Below are 13,767 nucleotides of genomic sequence, written 5' to 3' on the forward strand. Positions count from 1 at the left end.
CAACAACTTTACAATTATTTTTGATATCTTCATATAAGTATGAAAATCATCAGATAAATACTTTGAATGTTCAAGTTGGGTGAATCCTTTGAGTTTATTCTAGTCCTTATCTTACAACTGAAGAGAGCAGGATCTAAATAACTTCATGTGAGTTGCCCCAAATAATTTTCTACAGTTTTAATCAGAGCATAATTGTGACATTTATGACTCAGAGCATATACTAGAGTATATGTCCCTTTAATCTCTTAAAAATGCATATGTGTTCAATGTTCATAAGCTCAATTCACAATAGCTAAGCAGTGTAACCAACCTAGGTGCCCTCAATAGATGAATGGATAAAGAAAATGTGGTACAGATACAGAAAGAATGAAATTATGGCATTTGCCAGTAAGTGGATGGAACTGGAGGCTATCATGCTAAGTGAAATAAGCCAATCTCAAAAAACCAAAGACTGAATGTTCTAATATGCATATGCTGACTCACAACAGGTAGGGTGGCACAGGGAGGTAGTGAATTGGACAGGGGGAAATGGGGGAAAGTGAAGGGCAGTGGGAATGGGAAAGACGTAGAATGAATTGGACATAACTTCCCTATGTTCAAATATGAATACACAACCAGTGTAACTCTGTATCATGTACAAGAATGGGAAGTTATACTCCATGTATGTAGGATATGACAAAATACTTTCTACCATCATGTGTAACTAAAAAGAACAACTAAAAAAAATTACAAAATGCAAATGTGTTCTCATAATAAAATTTGTAGATCATACTGCTTCTATTTTTATATCTTGCCCTTTCACTTAATGTATTTTTGATGATTCTCCCCAAATCTTTGTTTTTAATATATAATCATTCATTTCTAAACAAAGGGAGTACATTCCAGGAAATGCATAGTTGGGTAATTTTGTTGATGTGTGAACATCCTGGAGTGTATACATACAATCTAAGATGGCTAGGTCATCAGCACTTGGCAAAATAATCTTGTAGGACTACATTATATATGCAGTCTGTCACTGGTCAAACTGTCATTATGTGGTAATGGATCATATTTGTTATTCACAATATTTAAAGGCTACATAACATCTCATTGTGTGGATAAACTAATTTACTGATCTAGTTTTTGTTGTTATTAGAAATAAAATCTTTGCCTATAAATCATGGGGACTTCTCCCTGATTATATCTTTTTAAAAACTTTTTTAGTTGTAGGTGGACACAATGCCTTATTTTTATTTATTCATTTTTATGTGGTGCTGAGGATAGAACCCAGTGTCTCACTTGAATTAGGTGAGCACTCTACCACTGAGCTGCAACCCCAGCCCCCTCTCCTTATATCTTATAGAAGGAATTATTGGTTTGGTCAAAGGGGATGGACATGTTCAAGGATTCTGATATATACCAAGTTGAATAGCCTAGGGAAGTTGTGCAGATTTTCCATAGTCTACACGTTATATGACTTTGAAATCTTAGCAACTTGAGACCTCAAAGGTCAGTTATTACAACTCATTTGAAGTTCAAATTGGTCTAGTTTAAATCATTTTGAAATACTAATAATTATTCTGCAACCATTAGTTTAAGAAGCCAAGAAGTCTTATTCTCAAGCTATAAATGAATCTTAAAAGCTAAAGAAGAAATGGGTAACTAAATGGCCAAAGATCAAATTAGAAAAGTCCAGGAGTTTTCCTGTAGGGGTCACTATTACTGTCTATTTATGCCTGCCATGAAACTCAGAGTCAAGCTTTTAAGAATGTATGCACACTCATTTTTAATGCCTGATTTGTCTACAGTTCCTCAACTGTAAAATAAATAAGACCTCGAAGCCAGAGAGCAGCATCATGCCAAGTTCTTTAAATTATGATACCACTCCACTCATAAGCTTGAATTGATAAAATATATGTTTCTCATACATAAAGCACTTATGCCTGCTCTTTATAGAGGAAGCATTAGCTAATTGCCTAATGCCATAAAGTGTGTACATGGCATATGCTGACTTGAGAAGTAGGGATTCTGTTGCTGTGGCCCACAGAATCCCTTCCTCCACCTTCCCTTTTTCTGCCTCAAAATCTATACAGCCAAAAATCAGATGTTGTAACTTGACCTTGTCATTTCAGTTGCTCCGAGGTGCTTTTTGATTTTTTATTAAGCCTGTTCAAACATGATGGGGACGTTCTAGGAGGAGGGCCAGTAGGGTTGTGCAGACACACCTTACCAAGGCGGCCAGGACAGGGATTTTGCCAGGTGTGCCGGGAACGTGCCAGCCCTTCTACAAAACAGGAGTTTTTCCATCATAAAATGCAAAGCAGCCAGTCGTTTTCCATGCCTCCCATCCTCAACCCCCCTCATCCGGTGCTGTAGGAAGAGCCGGGAGGATATTTACCCTGCACTCCTGCACTTTTAACTGAACCCAGTGGCGGCTGCCTTTCCCAGTGCAGAGCCAGCGGGCTCGGGCCCAGTCGCACTTGGCAGGCAGGCTGCCCAGCTGACCCCGGGCTGTAGTCAAGCCCGAGCTGGGCTGGGGTGTCGGGAAGCGGAAGGAGCCTGTCTAGGAAACCCGAGTGTGTGTGGTGTATAGGTGTGTGCAAGCCTCAACTTCAGATCCGAGTAGAGAACTCAACCTCGCTCCTGGCGCGTTGGGTCCCGAAACAGACTCTTGGCTGGGCCCGACTTCTTCTCCAGCCCGACGCCGCCGCAGCCGCCACTGAGGCTGAGAGTTGGCGACACTCACTCACCTGGCGGAACCCGGATCTGGCAGGAAGAAGGGCCCGGCGGCCGGAGCGTGCTGATTACAGCAACCTTGGCAGGCGTCCCGACCCGCACTGGGACACCACGGCCAGAAAGGCAGGTGTGAGGGCTGCTCCCGCCGACTCGGGCCGCACTCTCCAGCTCCGCGGTCGCCCTCTTTTGCCCCCAGGTGCCATTGGTTCGGGGTGTCCCAAGGGCTTACTCCGGCAGACGCCAGGGCTGCAGGTTCGAGACGCTCCGCCTCCTCCCGCCACTTAGATCCACCAGCACCAGGAAGAACCTTTCCGTTCGGTCTTAGTCTGTGGTCACTGCTGAGGTTTACGCAACTTTCCAAGCAAGGGCCAGCCAGGTCCTTTGCCTCCACCTCAAGCCGCGCCTGCCGCTCGCCTGCGACACCCCTACGCCTGGGAGGTCCCACTCTCCCCTCCCGGCACCGAAACCCCAACTTTTTGTACGCGATCTCCTTCGCTTAACTGGGTGTCCTGCTATTGTGCCAAAGAGCGCGCGCTTCTTCTCGAGGGCAGCAGTCTCCCAACCTCGCGGCTAAGCCCTTTTCCTCCCCGGATCAAGTGTGGTGCTGGGTGAGCCCGGACCCGGGGTGCGTTTAAGCGCTCCCAGCGCTCAGCATTCGCCCTTGCCTCAGATCTGACCCTTGAGGAGTGATTAAGCCCTCGAGGCCCAAGTTTCCTACTCCGAAACCCAAATCCGCCCAGGCGTTTTCTCTCCAAACTCTTGTTCCTGGCGCGGATTCACCCGGCGAGCTGCCCCGCTGAGTTTAAGAGAGCGCAGGGAGACGTCGCGCCGTCGGGTGCTCAGCGCAGCATGGCTGGCTGCTGCTGTCTGTCTGCAGAGGAGAAGGAATCGCAGCGCATTAGCGCTGAGATCGAGAGGCAGCTTCGCCGGGACAAGAAGGACGCGCGCCGCGAACTCAAGCTGCTGCTACTGGGTGAGTGGTTGCGTATCCCCCCGAACCCCAGTGCACTGGGGTTCCCCTCCCAGACCCTTTGCTAGCCATCCTCTAGTCGCGCCGGGAGCCCCGAGGGGTGCGGCACAGTTTCCTCATATTCCCTTCGGAATTTGAGGAGGTCGGCAACTTGGGCCTTAGGCGCCAGTCCTTTGAACCTCTGGCCGGGCCACTTTTGAAAGTACCCCCTCACGACTTGGAAACAGGGCTGGGAAGTAACCTTTACCTCTGTCTGCTTTGTCCCATGGGTTTCAGTTTGCCTAAAACCTCGTCTATTCCTCAACCCCCAGCGCACTGCTTCTGCAGATCCCCAAGTTGGATGTCAGGGTTGGTAGCGGGGAAATGACTGACCCCCATCTTCTTCCCGGGGACAGCAGTCTCCATAGTTCTGGTCTGCAATGTTTTCAATTCTAAATGAAGTGCAGTGGACTGGACACTTAACAAGTGCAGCCTCCAGCTAAGTTCTTACTGACATAACCAAGTGATATGGTCAGGCGCTAACCCCATTTTAGAGAAGTATGGGAATTGGAAACCTGAGAAACTTGCCCTGAAACTAGCCCAGTATCTCGTTTGCCTAGTGATGGGGGTGAAGCCCATGTCCTTAGCCTCTTCTGATTCTTGTGACCTCCTTCATCCGCCTCCCACGGGTCTGTCTCCTTGGCAGGCCTTTGTGTTTGCAGCAAACCCAAGCCTCCCCTGCCACCTTTGGTTTGGCAATCAGCTTTGTCCTGGGGTTCAGCTTTGCAACCCCAGCCACGCTGCTAATTCTTCATCTGTTTTGGTGTCTCTGCAAAGTTCTTTCAGAAATAGAAAGAAAACAGTTTAAGGAGACAATTTTTGCGATAAGGCAAGGACCCCACACCTTCTGATCTTCTAAAATTGCCATTCAATAAATTTACTGTGTGAAGAATATTTATTTTTTTCCTTCTTTCATATCAAGATATCCATTTCCCCTCTAAATAGCCACAAGTATTTCACTGTACAGGAATCAGTACCTTTCATCCTCTGCTTGTTTATTCTTCTTTAAGTAGTCACTCTCCCTGAGAGCTTCAAGGAAAGACCGGTTGATCTAGTTAGCATAAAATAGAGGGCTTTTAGTCATACTGCTTTTGGACTAAGCAAAGAACCCCCCACACACACACACACACAAACACACATTTATCCTGGGTTTAGAGAATCTGGCTTGGTTTACCCTGCAGGCTGTGCCCTCCTCAAAAGGCTAAAAATCTGCTAGTCCAAGCAGGGTGGCCACCCAACAGTCTACATTGCTCCCCTCCCTGATACAAGTCCTGCGAAAAAAATGTGCAATCAGCTAAGCTATACTCTCTTGGTAATAAACCTATTCATTTGATATAAAATGATTGCATTTGCACTCAGACTAGGGAAGAAATGTTTGTAGGTAAGTTCTTTGCCCCTGAGAGTCAATTTTAACCCAGGTGACTAGAGGTCTTTCTAACCCCCATGCTCTTGTCTGGCCCTTGCTCCACCCTCCAAACCCCTCAAGGCATTGCCTAATCTTCCTGAGCCCCAGTTTTCATCATTAGTACATCATCTCAGTGACCATTTTTCTATTAAAAATATAGTTTTCAAACCACATGCAGCTGTCCAGAACCCCTGAAATGAACTAAAAAACAATAACCTCTGATTTCTTTCAATCTTTAATTGTGGGGCACAGTCTGTTCTTCTCAAGATAAAGGAAAAGACAATGACTTGGATGATGCGAGGGTCAGGAAAGGGTGTATGCTGTTTTGTTTGAAGTCATAGAGTTGGAGCAAAAGAATTACAATATTCTCTACAGTGGGTGAATTAGATCAGTCACTGTTTAAGTGTCTTAGATGAAAATCCCACTTTGCAAATGGGCATTTAGGATTGTGTGTGAAGCATGGAATGACCTGAAAAGCCACCGACTCTCTCATCATGAAGCATGGTTTTGCAACAAGGATAAGGAGACTTTCCAAGTGCATTCAGTGGAGCAGCATCCTGACTGTGCTTAATAAAAGCATGGGTCACTGTCCAGTAGGGAAAGATAAAAACTGTTGTCTAGTAATTGTGAGATGCCAGTGTGAGACCTCATCTGGAGGAGATAAGGAAAGTAAAGAATATAGTTGAGTTTAGTAGTCAGAAATTCCTTATCAGTTCCTTGGAACAAAGGAAGGATGGAAAGGAGTTCTGATAAGGACATTGATGGGTAGTATTCAGTGTAGAAAGAAACTGTTCTGTAGCAAGGATGTGTGATCCTTTAGTGACTTAGTGTTGCTTGCTAATTGGGTTGAGTGCTTCCAGTAACTCTGACCACAGACTTCATCTTGGAACTCTCTAGAAGGAGGGAAAATTGATATTTAACTTACGCTATTTGTATTAGTTTGCTATGGCTGTCATAATAGAACACCATGGTCTTGAATACTTAAGCAACTAAATTTTATCTTTTTACAATCTGGAGAATGAAAGTCCAAGATTAAGGTATCAGCAGGTTGGGTTTCTCTGGAATCCTCTCTCCCTGGCTTGCAGACAGCATCCATCTCACCATGTCCTTGTGTGGCCTTTCCTCTGTGTAGGAACATCCTTGCCCTCTCTTTTTCTTCAGGGGTCACTAGTCCTTTTGGATTAGGGCCCTACTTGAAGGGACTCTTTATCTTAATCATCTTATCTCTAAATACACCTACCTTCTAAAATACTGGTATTTTAGAACTTCAACTTATGAGTTTTGGCAGGACAACATAATTTAGCTTATAACAACTGATATAGTGGTTAAAAATGTAGATTTTTAGGCCAATCTGTCTGGGCTCAAATCCTGGCTCTACCATTTCTTGGCTGTGGACTAACCTCTGGGATTTTGCTGGCAGTGTGTACTAAGTGTCAGCTATCATTGCTTCATTTTTAGTATTTTCCGGCTGAAATGAGGTGTCCTTTTCCAGTGTAGTTGACTAGTTATAGATCATGTAGAAGCTTGTCTGAATTTTCCTGGTAGTGAGTTAGCAGAAATATTTTGCTATGAGTTTCTCCTAGGGTTTTCTGAGCAATAAATTGATTTTTTTAAAAAAAATTTCTCTTCCTACTGAAACCAAAGAGTTTAAAGTCTGTATCCCATAAAGTTTTATTGGATTAGTTATAACAAAGTCTTTTAGAACTAGCTATCATGTTCTCCAGTGGGAAGTCCATTAGAGGAAATGGCACAGAAAATGTGGGTTTCTTGGTAGAAAGCGACAGATGATGTGCCCATGGTCATTCAGCTCAGACTAGTTCAATCCAACAGACTTTTTAAACCTGCCAGGCATGGTTCTCAGTGCAGGGAATCATTTCCTAGGGCTGCATTGGAGGGGGCTAGTTCATACGTAGCTGTTATAAGGTAGATGTTCATGAAAACTTAACAGAGATTAAGAGGTGGTACAAGCAGAGTAGGACTGGGGAGCTTCTGGATGAGGGATCATCTGAATTGGACCTCAAAACACTGGGAGTGTAGGATGCTAACAACCATCTACATACTGTGGAGAAACTTGCAGACTCTCCTCACTTACCGGGGGAACTTTCTGAGAATGGTAAGTGATGATCTCAGCCTCTGGGATAATATGAAGGAGTTCTTTACAGGCAAGATTTTGTTGAGTATTTGTACATTTTATCTTAACCGTGCATGTAAGTATTGTGTTCATTATGAAATGTTAATACAAAATGGTGAATTTCCCCCACAAAATTCTTCAGAAAGAGAGATTGTGTGGCTTTCTGTGTGTGTGCTTTGTTTTTATCTATGCTTATGTCCATCCTGGCTGGAATAAAACAGACCTGGCCAGATGGGCTGCTTCCATCCATGGCACAGCAGACCCTGGCGACCTCTCAAGAGGCAAAGCAAGAACCCCCTCTTCTTTCTGCCTTTAAATGCATTACAGAACATTTTGAAATAATGACCTTTTACCCTTTGTGCCTTTTCAAATAAATTCTGTTGATGTTTTACATACTGTAAAAGATGCGGATCTTAGGTGCACAAATCGATGTGTTCAGTGCGTAGGCATAGTCATGCTCTAGAACATGTCCATCATCCCCTGTGACCTTTTGCAGTCGTTCTCCTCCCTCAAATCTTTCCTTTTTAACTCCTGATTTGGAGCCATTTTCAAATGGCTACAAAAATAAGAATAAAAATATAAACTACACAGTAAAATACTCTTCCAAATTCACTGTTGAATTTTTACCCCATTTTCTTTCTCATTCATGGGTTCTCTTCAGTTTTTCTGAAATGTTCCAGGTTACGTTATACAGTGTGGCCTGTACTTCTAACTACTCCAGTGTGTTTTTTCTAAATATCTTACATGAGCATAGTCCACTTACAAAACTCCAGTAAACATATCCTGCATACAATGTGTGTGTGCAAACTATTCTCTATATCCCAGTTTTGGCAGTTGGCCCAAGAATGTCCTCAGTAGCATTTCCTCATCCACAGCCCATGGTCTAGTGTAGGCTCTGATGTTGCCTTGGTTTCTCACGTCTTTTTCGTTTCTTTAATTTGGAACATTCCTACAAACCCTCCTTGCTTTCGTAACATTGAATTGTTGAAGAATACAGTACTTGCTCCCTTTTTAAAGTAGAATTCTGGATTTGTCTGATCTTATGATTAGAGACTCCAGCTATGTGTTCTTGGCTGGAACACTGCATAGGTGATGTGTCTTTCTTAGGGGACAGGGGTCACATCTGGAGATGCACCATGTCCATCTTCTCCTCATTGGTGATGTTAAATTTAATCATCTGGTCAAGATGTTGCTTATTTTATTCATTGAATCATAATTTTTGTGATGAGACATGCAAATGCCCTGTTCCTCATCAAAATGTTGTTCTTAGTCACTTTTTTAAAAAAAATTTTGCAGTGCTGGGATTGAACCAGGGTCTCCAGCCCCCAAAATTTGATTTAGTATCCTTTGATTACTCCTGCCTGATCCTGTCTATGACAGGACGGCCACTCCAGCACTCTACCCACATTTACCAGTTGGCACTTGACATTCTGCAAGAGCCTTTCCTTTTCCCCTATTCATTTGTCACTGTATAGACAGACTCCTTTGGTATGCAGAATGAACCAGATATGTGTCCTGAGATCCCCTTCAAGTTGGCTTCTGTGTCACTGTGACACGTTCTCAGCATTTTTTGGGAGCACTTGTTTACTTCCTGGTGTAACAAGATGCTCCAGGCTCATTTTGTCCCCACCCATCCCCTTGGGAGCATTTAAGCCATTTAAAACAAAGATACCAACCCCACTAATTCAAATCACTCACTCACATCTAAGTACCCAAAGAGCTGCGTTTCTAAAGCTTGTCATTAAAGGATGAAATTTTTGAGGCTTTAATGAGTCTTAAACTGTGAGCAGATATAAAATGGAAAAATTGGATAATGGAGTTTGGCAAAAGCAAGGTAAAAAAATGTTTTAACACTGAAGGGGTCTTGTTTTTTTTATTTATTTATTTATTTTTGGTCTTTGTGAAAGATGATTTTGTATTTATGTCATCTTTTGCTTTATCTTTTCCTATGATACCTGAATCACAAGGAGAAAATATTATTGTAAGAACTCCTATCTGTGGGTGTCAGGGAGATGGGGAGGCAGAGAAAAGGGCTTTCAGTGAATCATTGTAGCTAAGTTATGTTGTTACTAAAGACAGAAGTTGAATTGTAACAAAGAGGAGCCTTTTTTGGGAAAGGTTCTCATCAGGCCATTTTATAGAATTAAAGGATTGAATAATGGAGAATGAGGAAAGACAAGTGCCAAGGCAGTTGGGGCTGGGGGTGGACCCTCTCCAGGCACAGCTATCACTGTGCCTGAGTCCACTCCCTTCTGAGCATCAGAACCCTCTGGGCTGACTTCCATAGCCCTGTGGAAGCAGAAGACTTCCACATTGTCAGGTGTACCATGGTCAGGGTGTACTCCTAGATCCGTGGGTTCTGGCCAGGGGCTGTGCATCACAGACATGGCTGTCACCTGAGTGCAGATGACCTGAGGTAGGGATCCCTGGGAGCCAGGCAGCCATGGCAACGGAGGAAGGAAGTGTACTAGTAGAAATCCAGGGCTCTAAAGGTAGAAAGAACTGCAGGAGCCTCTGCGGGAACCCTGACTTTCATTATGAGCATTTGGCTCTCTGCTGATACATCCATCAATTAGCCATGTTGGCCAGGGTTCTGGTTGCAGATCATTTAAGCAGAAGAATGATTTATTGGAAGGGAAGCAAGAAGCTCTGAATCAATGGGAATTAGAGAGCAGACTCAGCAAAAAGGCAGGACCCAAGGGAATCTTGACATAGCAAACACCAGGATCAGACCAGGCTGCCCAAAACACAGCTAGGGGACTCCACAATCCTCATCTAGTTGCTGCTTGTGCTGGACACTTAACCTCCATAACAGCACTGCAAGTCACCTGTGCCCATTTCCTACATCTTTGGTCACTTTGCAAAACCTCAGGCTGTCTGACTGTACTCAGTTACCAGGAGGCAGTATTGCATGGTGGTTAGAAGCGCATTCTTAAAGCCACTGCTCTGGGTTTAGAGCTTTCTAGGCTCTTCTACTGATGAGCTACATGATGCATCCTTGAATGTATGTTGAACGTACCTTAGTTTTTCTCATCTAGTAAATGGGAATTACAAACATATTAGGTTTATACTATTATGAGAATTCAATAAAATGGGTCATTATTTTTAAAGCATTAAGAGTGGTGCATGGAACATGGGTTGTATTACCTCTTTCCTTTTTTTTTTTTTTCCTTTTGGGTACTAGGGATTGAACTCAGGGGCACTTGACCATTAAGCCACATCCCCAACCCTATTTTTTATTTTATTTAGAGACAGGATCTCACTGAGTTGTTTAGCGCCTTGCTAAGTTGCTGAGGCTGGGCTTGAACTCCCAATCCTCCTGCTTCAGTCTCCGGTGACACCTGGGATTACAGGCCTGTGCCACCATGCCCATGCACTATCTATTTTCAGTGCTAGTTGAATAAAATTCTTTTAGCTGAGGCTTCTCCCATAGGAAGGGGACTCAGCTGCTTTCCACCTTTCTTGGAATTCAAGATGATGCTTAGACACTCCAAATGACAAAGGTAGTCTGTTCTAAATGCGTCAGGAGATACAAACTGAAAGAAAAATCTAAATGCAAGCTTTCAGATGATTGAAGCATGAGAAGAAAAGGAAACTGATGCTTTTAATGGAAGCCATATTTAATTGCATTGTAATTAACATCTTGTGTTTTATCATGAGTTTATTTTATAGGGATAGGAGCATTTCACACATGTGTCTAGCATCCCAGGAAACTTCCACAACCCATATTCTGGCACTATCTCTACTGCTGAAGCATTTCCCAAATCTCGTCATTACCTCCACTTCCCAAAGCTGTGATCTCAGGCAGGACCATCACTACCCCTCTGCTTTACTGCACTGTCCTCCCAACTTCCCACTGTCCACATTTGCCTTTTTTTTTGTTCATCTTAAACTTATATCACTACCTTGCTCAAATTCAGTGTCTAACCTTGCCCTTGGAGTCAACTCCAAATGCCTGCCTGCCTGCCTCTTCCAATGCAAATAGGGTCACTCTTCCTCTGGTTCACTGTGCTGAAGTCATACTCACCTTCTTTTTCCTTGAACACTCCAACTTTTTTTTTTTTTTTTTTTTTTTTGCCTGTGGATCTTTGGCTTTGCTTCTTCTGCCTAGAACATTCTTTTCTGTTCCCTACTGTCCCTCCAAGTCGATGGCTGTTTCTTCTTTATCTTCACATCTAGGCTCAGAAGTTCCTCTCTACAAGGCCTTTCCTGGTCACGATACCTTTGCATCTTTTGCTTTTCATTGTTTGTTTCTATTACTTGGTTTTGTTTCTTCACTGTTTTGATTTTGGAATTAAACTGGAATTCTTACTTGTTTATTCATTGGCTTGTCTGCTAGATGACAAGTTCTGTGAGACAGGAGCTGTGCCTGTTTCGTTCCTAAGTCCTGGCCCTGAAGCAAAATTGTGCCTGGCACTGTATGGCACAGCACAACCCCTGAGAAGCCAGAATGATGTCTGACCAATCAAATGATGCAGTCCACTTGAATATCAAATATCAAATATTTTTCAATGAATACACCTATATACACCCATTTTACAGATGAAAAAGTCATCATGATTTTCAGAGTTCTGTTTCTGCTGAACTATACCAGATATTAAATATATTGGTCAGTCCTCTTAGTGTTAAACATAATCAATTTTAACAATAGAATGGATGAACAAGTTCAAATATACTTTTGAGTTCAAGAAAATTAAAATTGCTTATGGGAATTGCTGGCATGAAAATACATTCCATATATGGTTCAAATTTTGCAGAATTTATACTTTCCTAGCAATCTAGGAGTGAGGTTAAGTTGACATCCACTCAATTATTAGGGAACAATTTTCAGGGACTAGAAGAACCAGATCTTTGTCACCTTGTTGCCTTCCGGGGTGTGTCTCTTGGGCTGAAGGAGTCCAATATGAAGAGGGTCAAGGTAGATGAGACAAAGCAATATTCTTGGAATTGTGGGACCCCCACCCCCTAGAAAAAGGAAATTAATAACAAACAACAGTGAAAAGTGATGAGAAGATGGAGAATTAAAGGCAGGAGAAGAAATCGGATTAGTTCATGACCCAGTTTTACTTAATGGAAACTGTTTCCTTTTCTGAGGTCACTTCTCCAGGAGCACCTAAACATCAGCCATAAACATGTCCCAAGTTCAATCCCCTCTCTCACTCTACTTTTCATGGTGCTGTCAGGCAGTGCATGAAGATCAACAGCATGAAGCCTCTGCTGGTGCCCCTACTCAGAGAGCAGGGACCTAATATGCACCTAAATTACAGTGTGCCTCCTTTTATGTGGTGGCCTGTTCTTAAAAATGCTGTTGAGCAGTTTCCATGTGTGAACTTCGTAGAGAGCACTGGCACAAACCTCAATGTCGCCGTTGACTATACAGTAAGCCTGTATGGTCTAATCTGTTGTCCCTCAGCTATAAACCTAGACAGAACAGTACTGTCCTGAATACTGGAGGCGATTGTAACATAAGGGTAAGTATTTGTGCATCTCAACATATCTCAACATAGAAAAGATACATTGAAAATATTAGGTGATAGAAAATTTTCAGCTCCATTATAATCTTATGGAAACACCATCATGTTTGGAGTCTATTATGGAAGGAAACATTGTTAGGTGGTCCATGACTATAGAGAATTATGAGATGAGCAGTGAGATTAAGCTCTGGAAACCTAAACTGATTTTATAGGTGTGTGGGAGAGAGAACGAGCAGAGGCTGGGTACTGGTATATGACCAAGACATTCTCTCTGAACTCAGGTTCCTCGCCTGTAAAATGAAAGGTTTGGACCACATGACCTCTGAAGTCGTCTGTATTCTGTCAACACATGTTTCTACCAGTGATTCTCAAAGTGTGTTCCTAGGATCAGGAGCAACAGCATTAGCACCTCCTGGAACCGAATTGTGAAGGCCACATTGTACTCCCATCGTGGCTCTTTGAAACAAGAATTCTGGAGTAGAGCCAGCAATCATATATTAATAAGCCCTCCACATACTTATCAGCCTGGGGCTCAAGAACTGAGCAACCTCTGATTGTTGCTCTAACCTCCCAAACTAAACTTTTAGTAGACATCCAGGAGGTAACTGACATTGACCTGTTCAGGAGAAACTTTCTTGAATTTGAAGCAATTCCCGCTTCTTCAACTTGAGAGAGTGAATTGGGCAATTTTTAGGGCTTTTTTTTAGCATTTTTCCCAGTTGCCAGACTGGTAGAAAAAAAAGGAAGAGCAAGCACATATTTTTTTTTTTTTTTGTACATTTACCTTGGTGTGAGTCATTAAGAAATGCAACAGGGTTTCCTGTTTGTGAAGACCCTTGCATTTTGGTGCATCCTCACGAGGCTGTGCTTCCATTCACTGCAATGGCTTTGCACCATTAATGGCTATTATAGCCATTAAGTAGTTATCTTTCTTAAATGGACTTGATGCTGCCGAGGAAACACATCCTAGAACAAACCACCATGTATCAATCTCCTCCTTTTGAAAAATTTCCTTCCCTGGAATAGGGACTGA

At 42.9% G+C, this 13,767-nt stretch overlaps 1 protein-coding gene across 1 annotated transcript in view; it reads left to right on the top strand.

The window, feature by feature from the left end:
• Positions 1 to 2,739: 2,739 nt before the first annotated feature.
• The window catches only part of LOC113186559 (guanine nucleotide-binding protein subunit alpha-14), a 200,143-nt gene continuing 189,115 nt past the window's right edge, over positions 2,740 to 13,767 (top strand). The window contains exon 1 of the mRNA XM_026394038.2: positions 2,740 to 3,688. Coding sequence (XP_026249823.1) covers positions 3,565 to 3,688 — 124 coding nt within the window. The 5' untranslated portion in view covers positions 2,740 to 3,564. The remainder of the gene's footprint in view (positions 3,689 to 13,767) is intronic.

Source organism: Urocitellus parryii, chromosome 4, assembly GCF_045843805.1.
Source record: "Urocitellus parryii isolate mUroPar1 chromosome 4, mUroPar1.hap1, whole genome shotgun sequence".
In the NCBI taxonomy this organism is placed as follows: domain Eukaryota; kingdom Metazoa; phylum Chordata; class Mammalia; order Rodentia; family Sciuridae; genus Urocitellus; species Urocitellus parryii.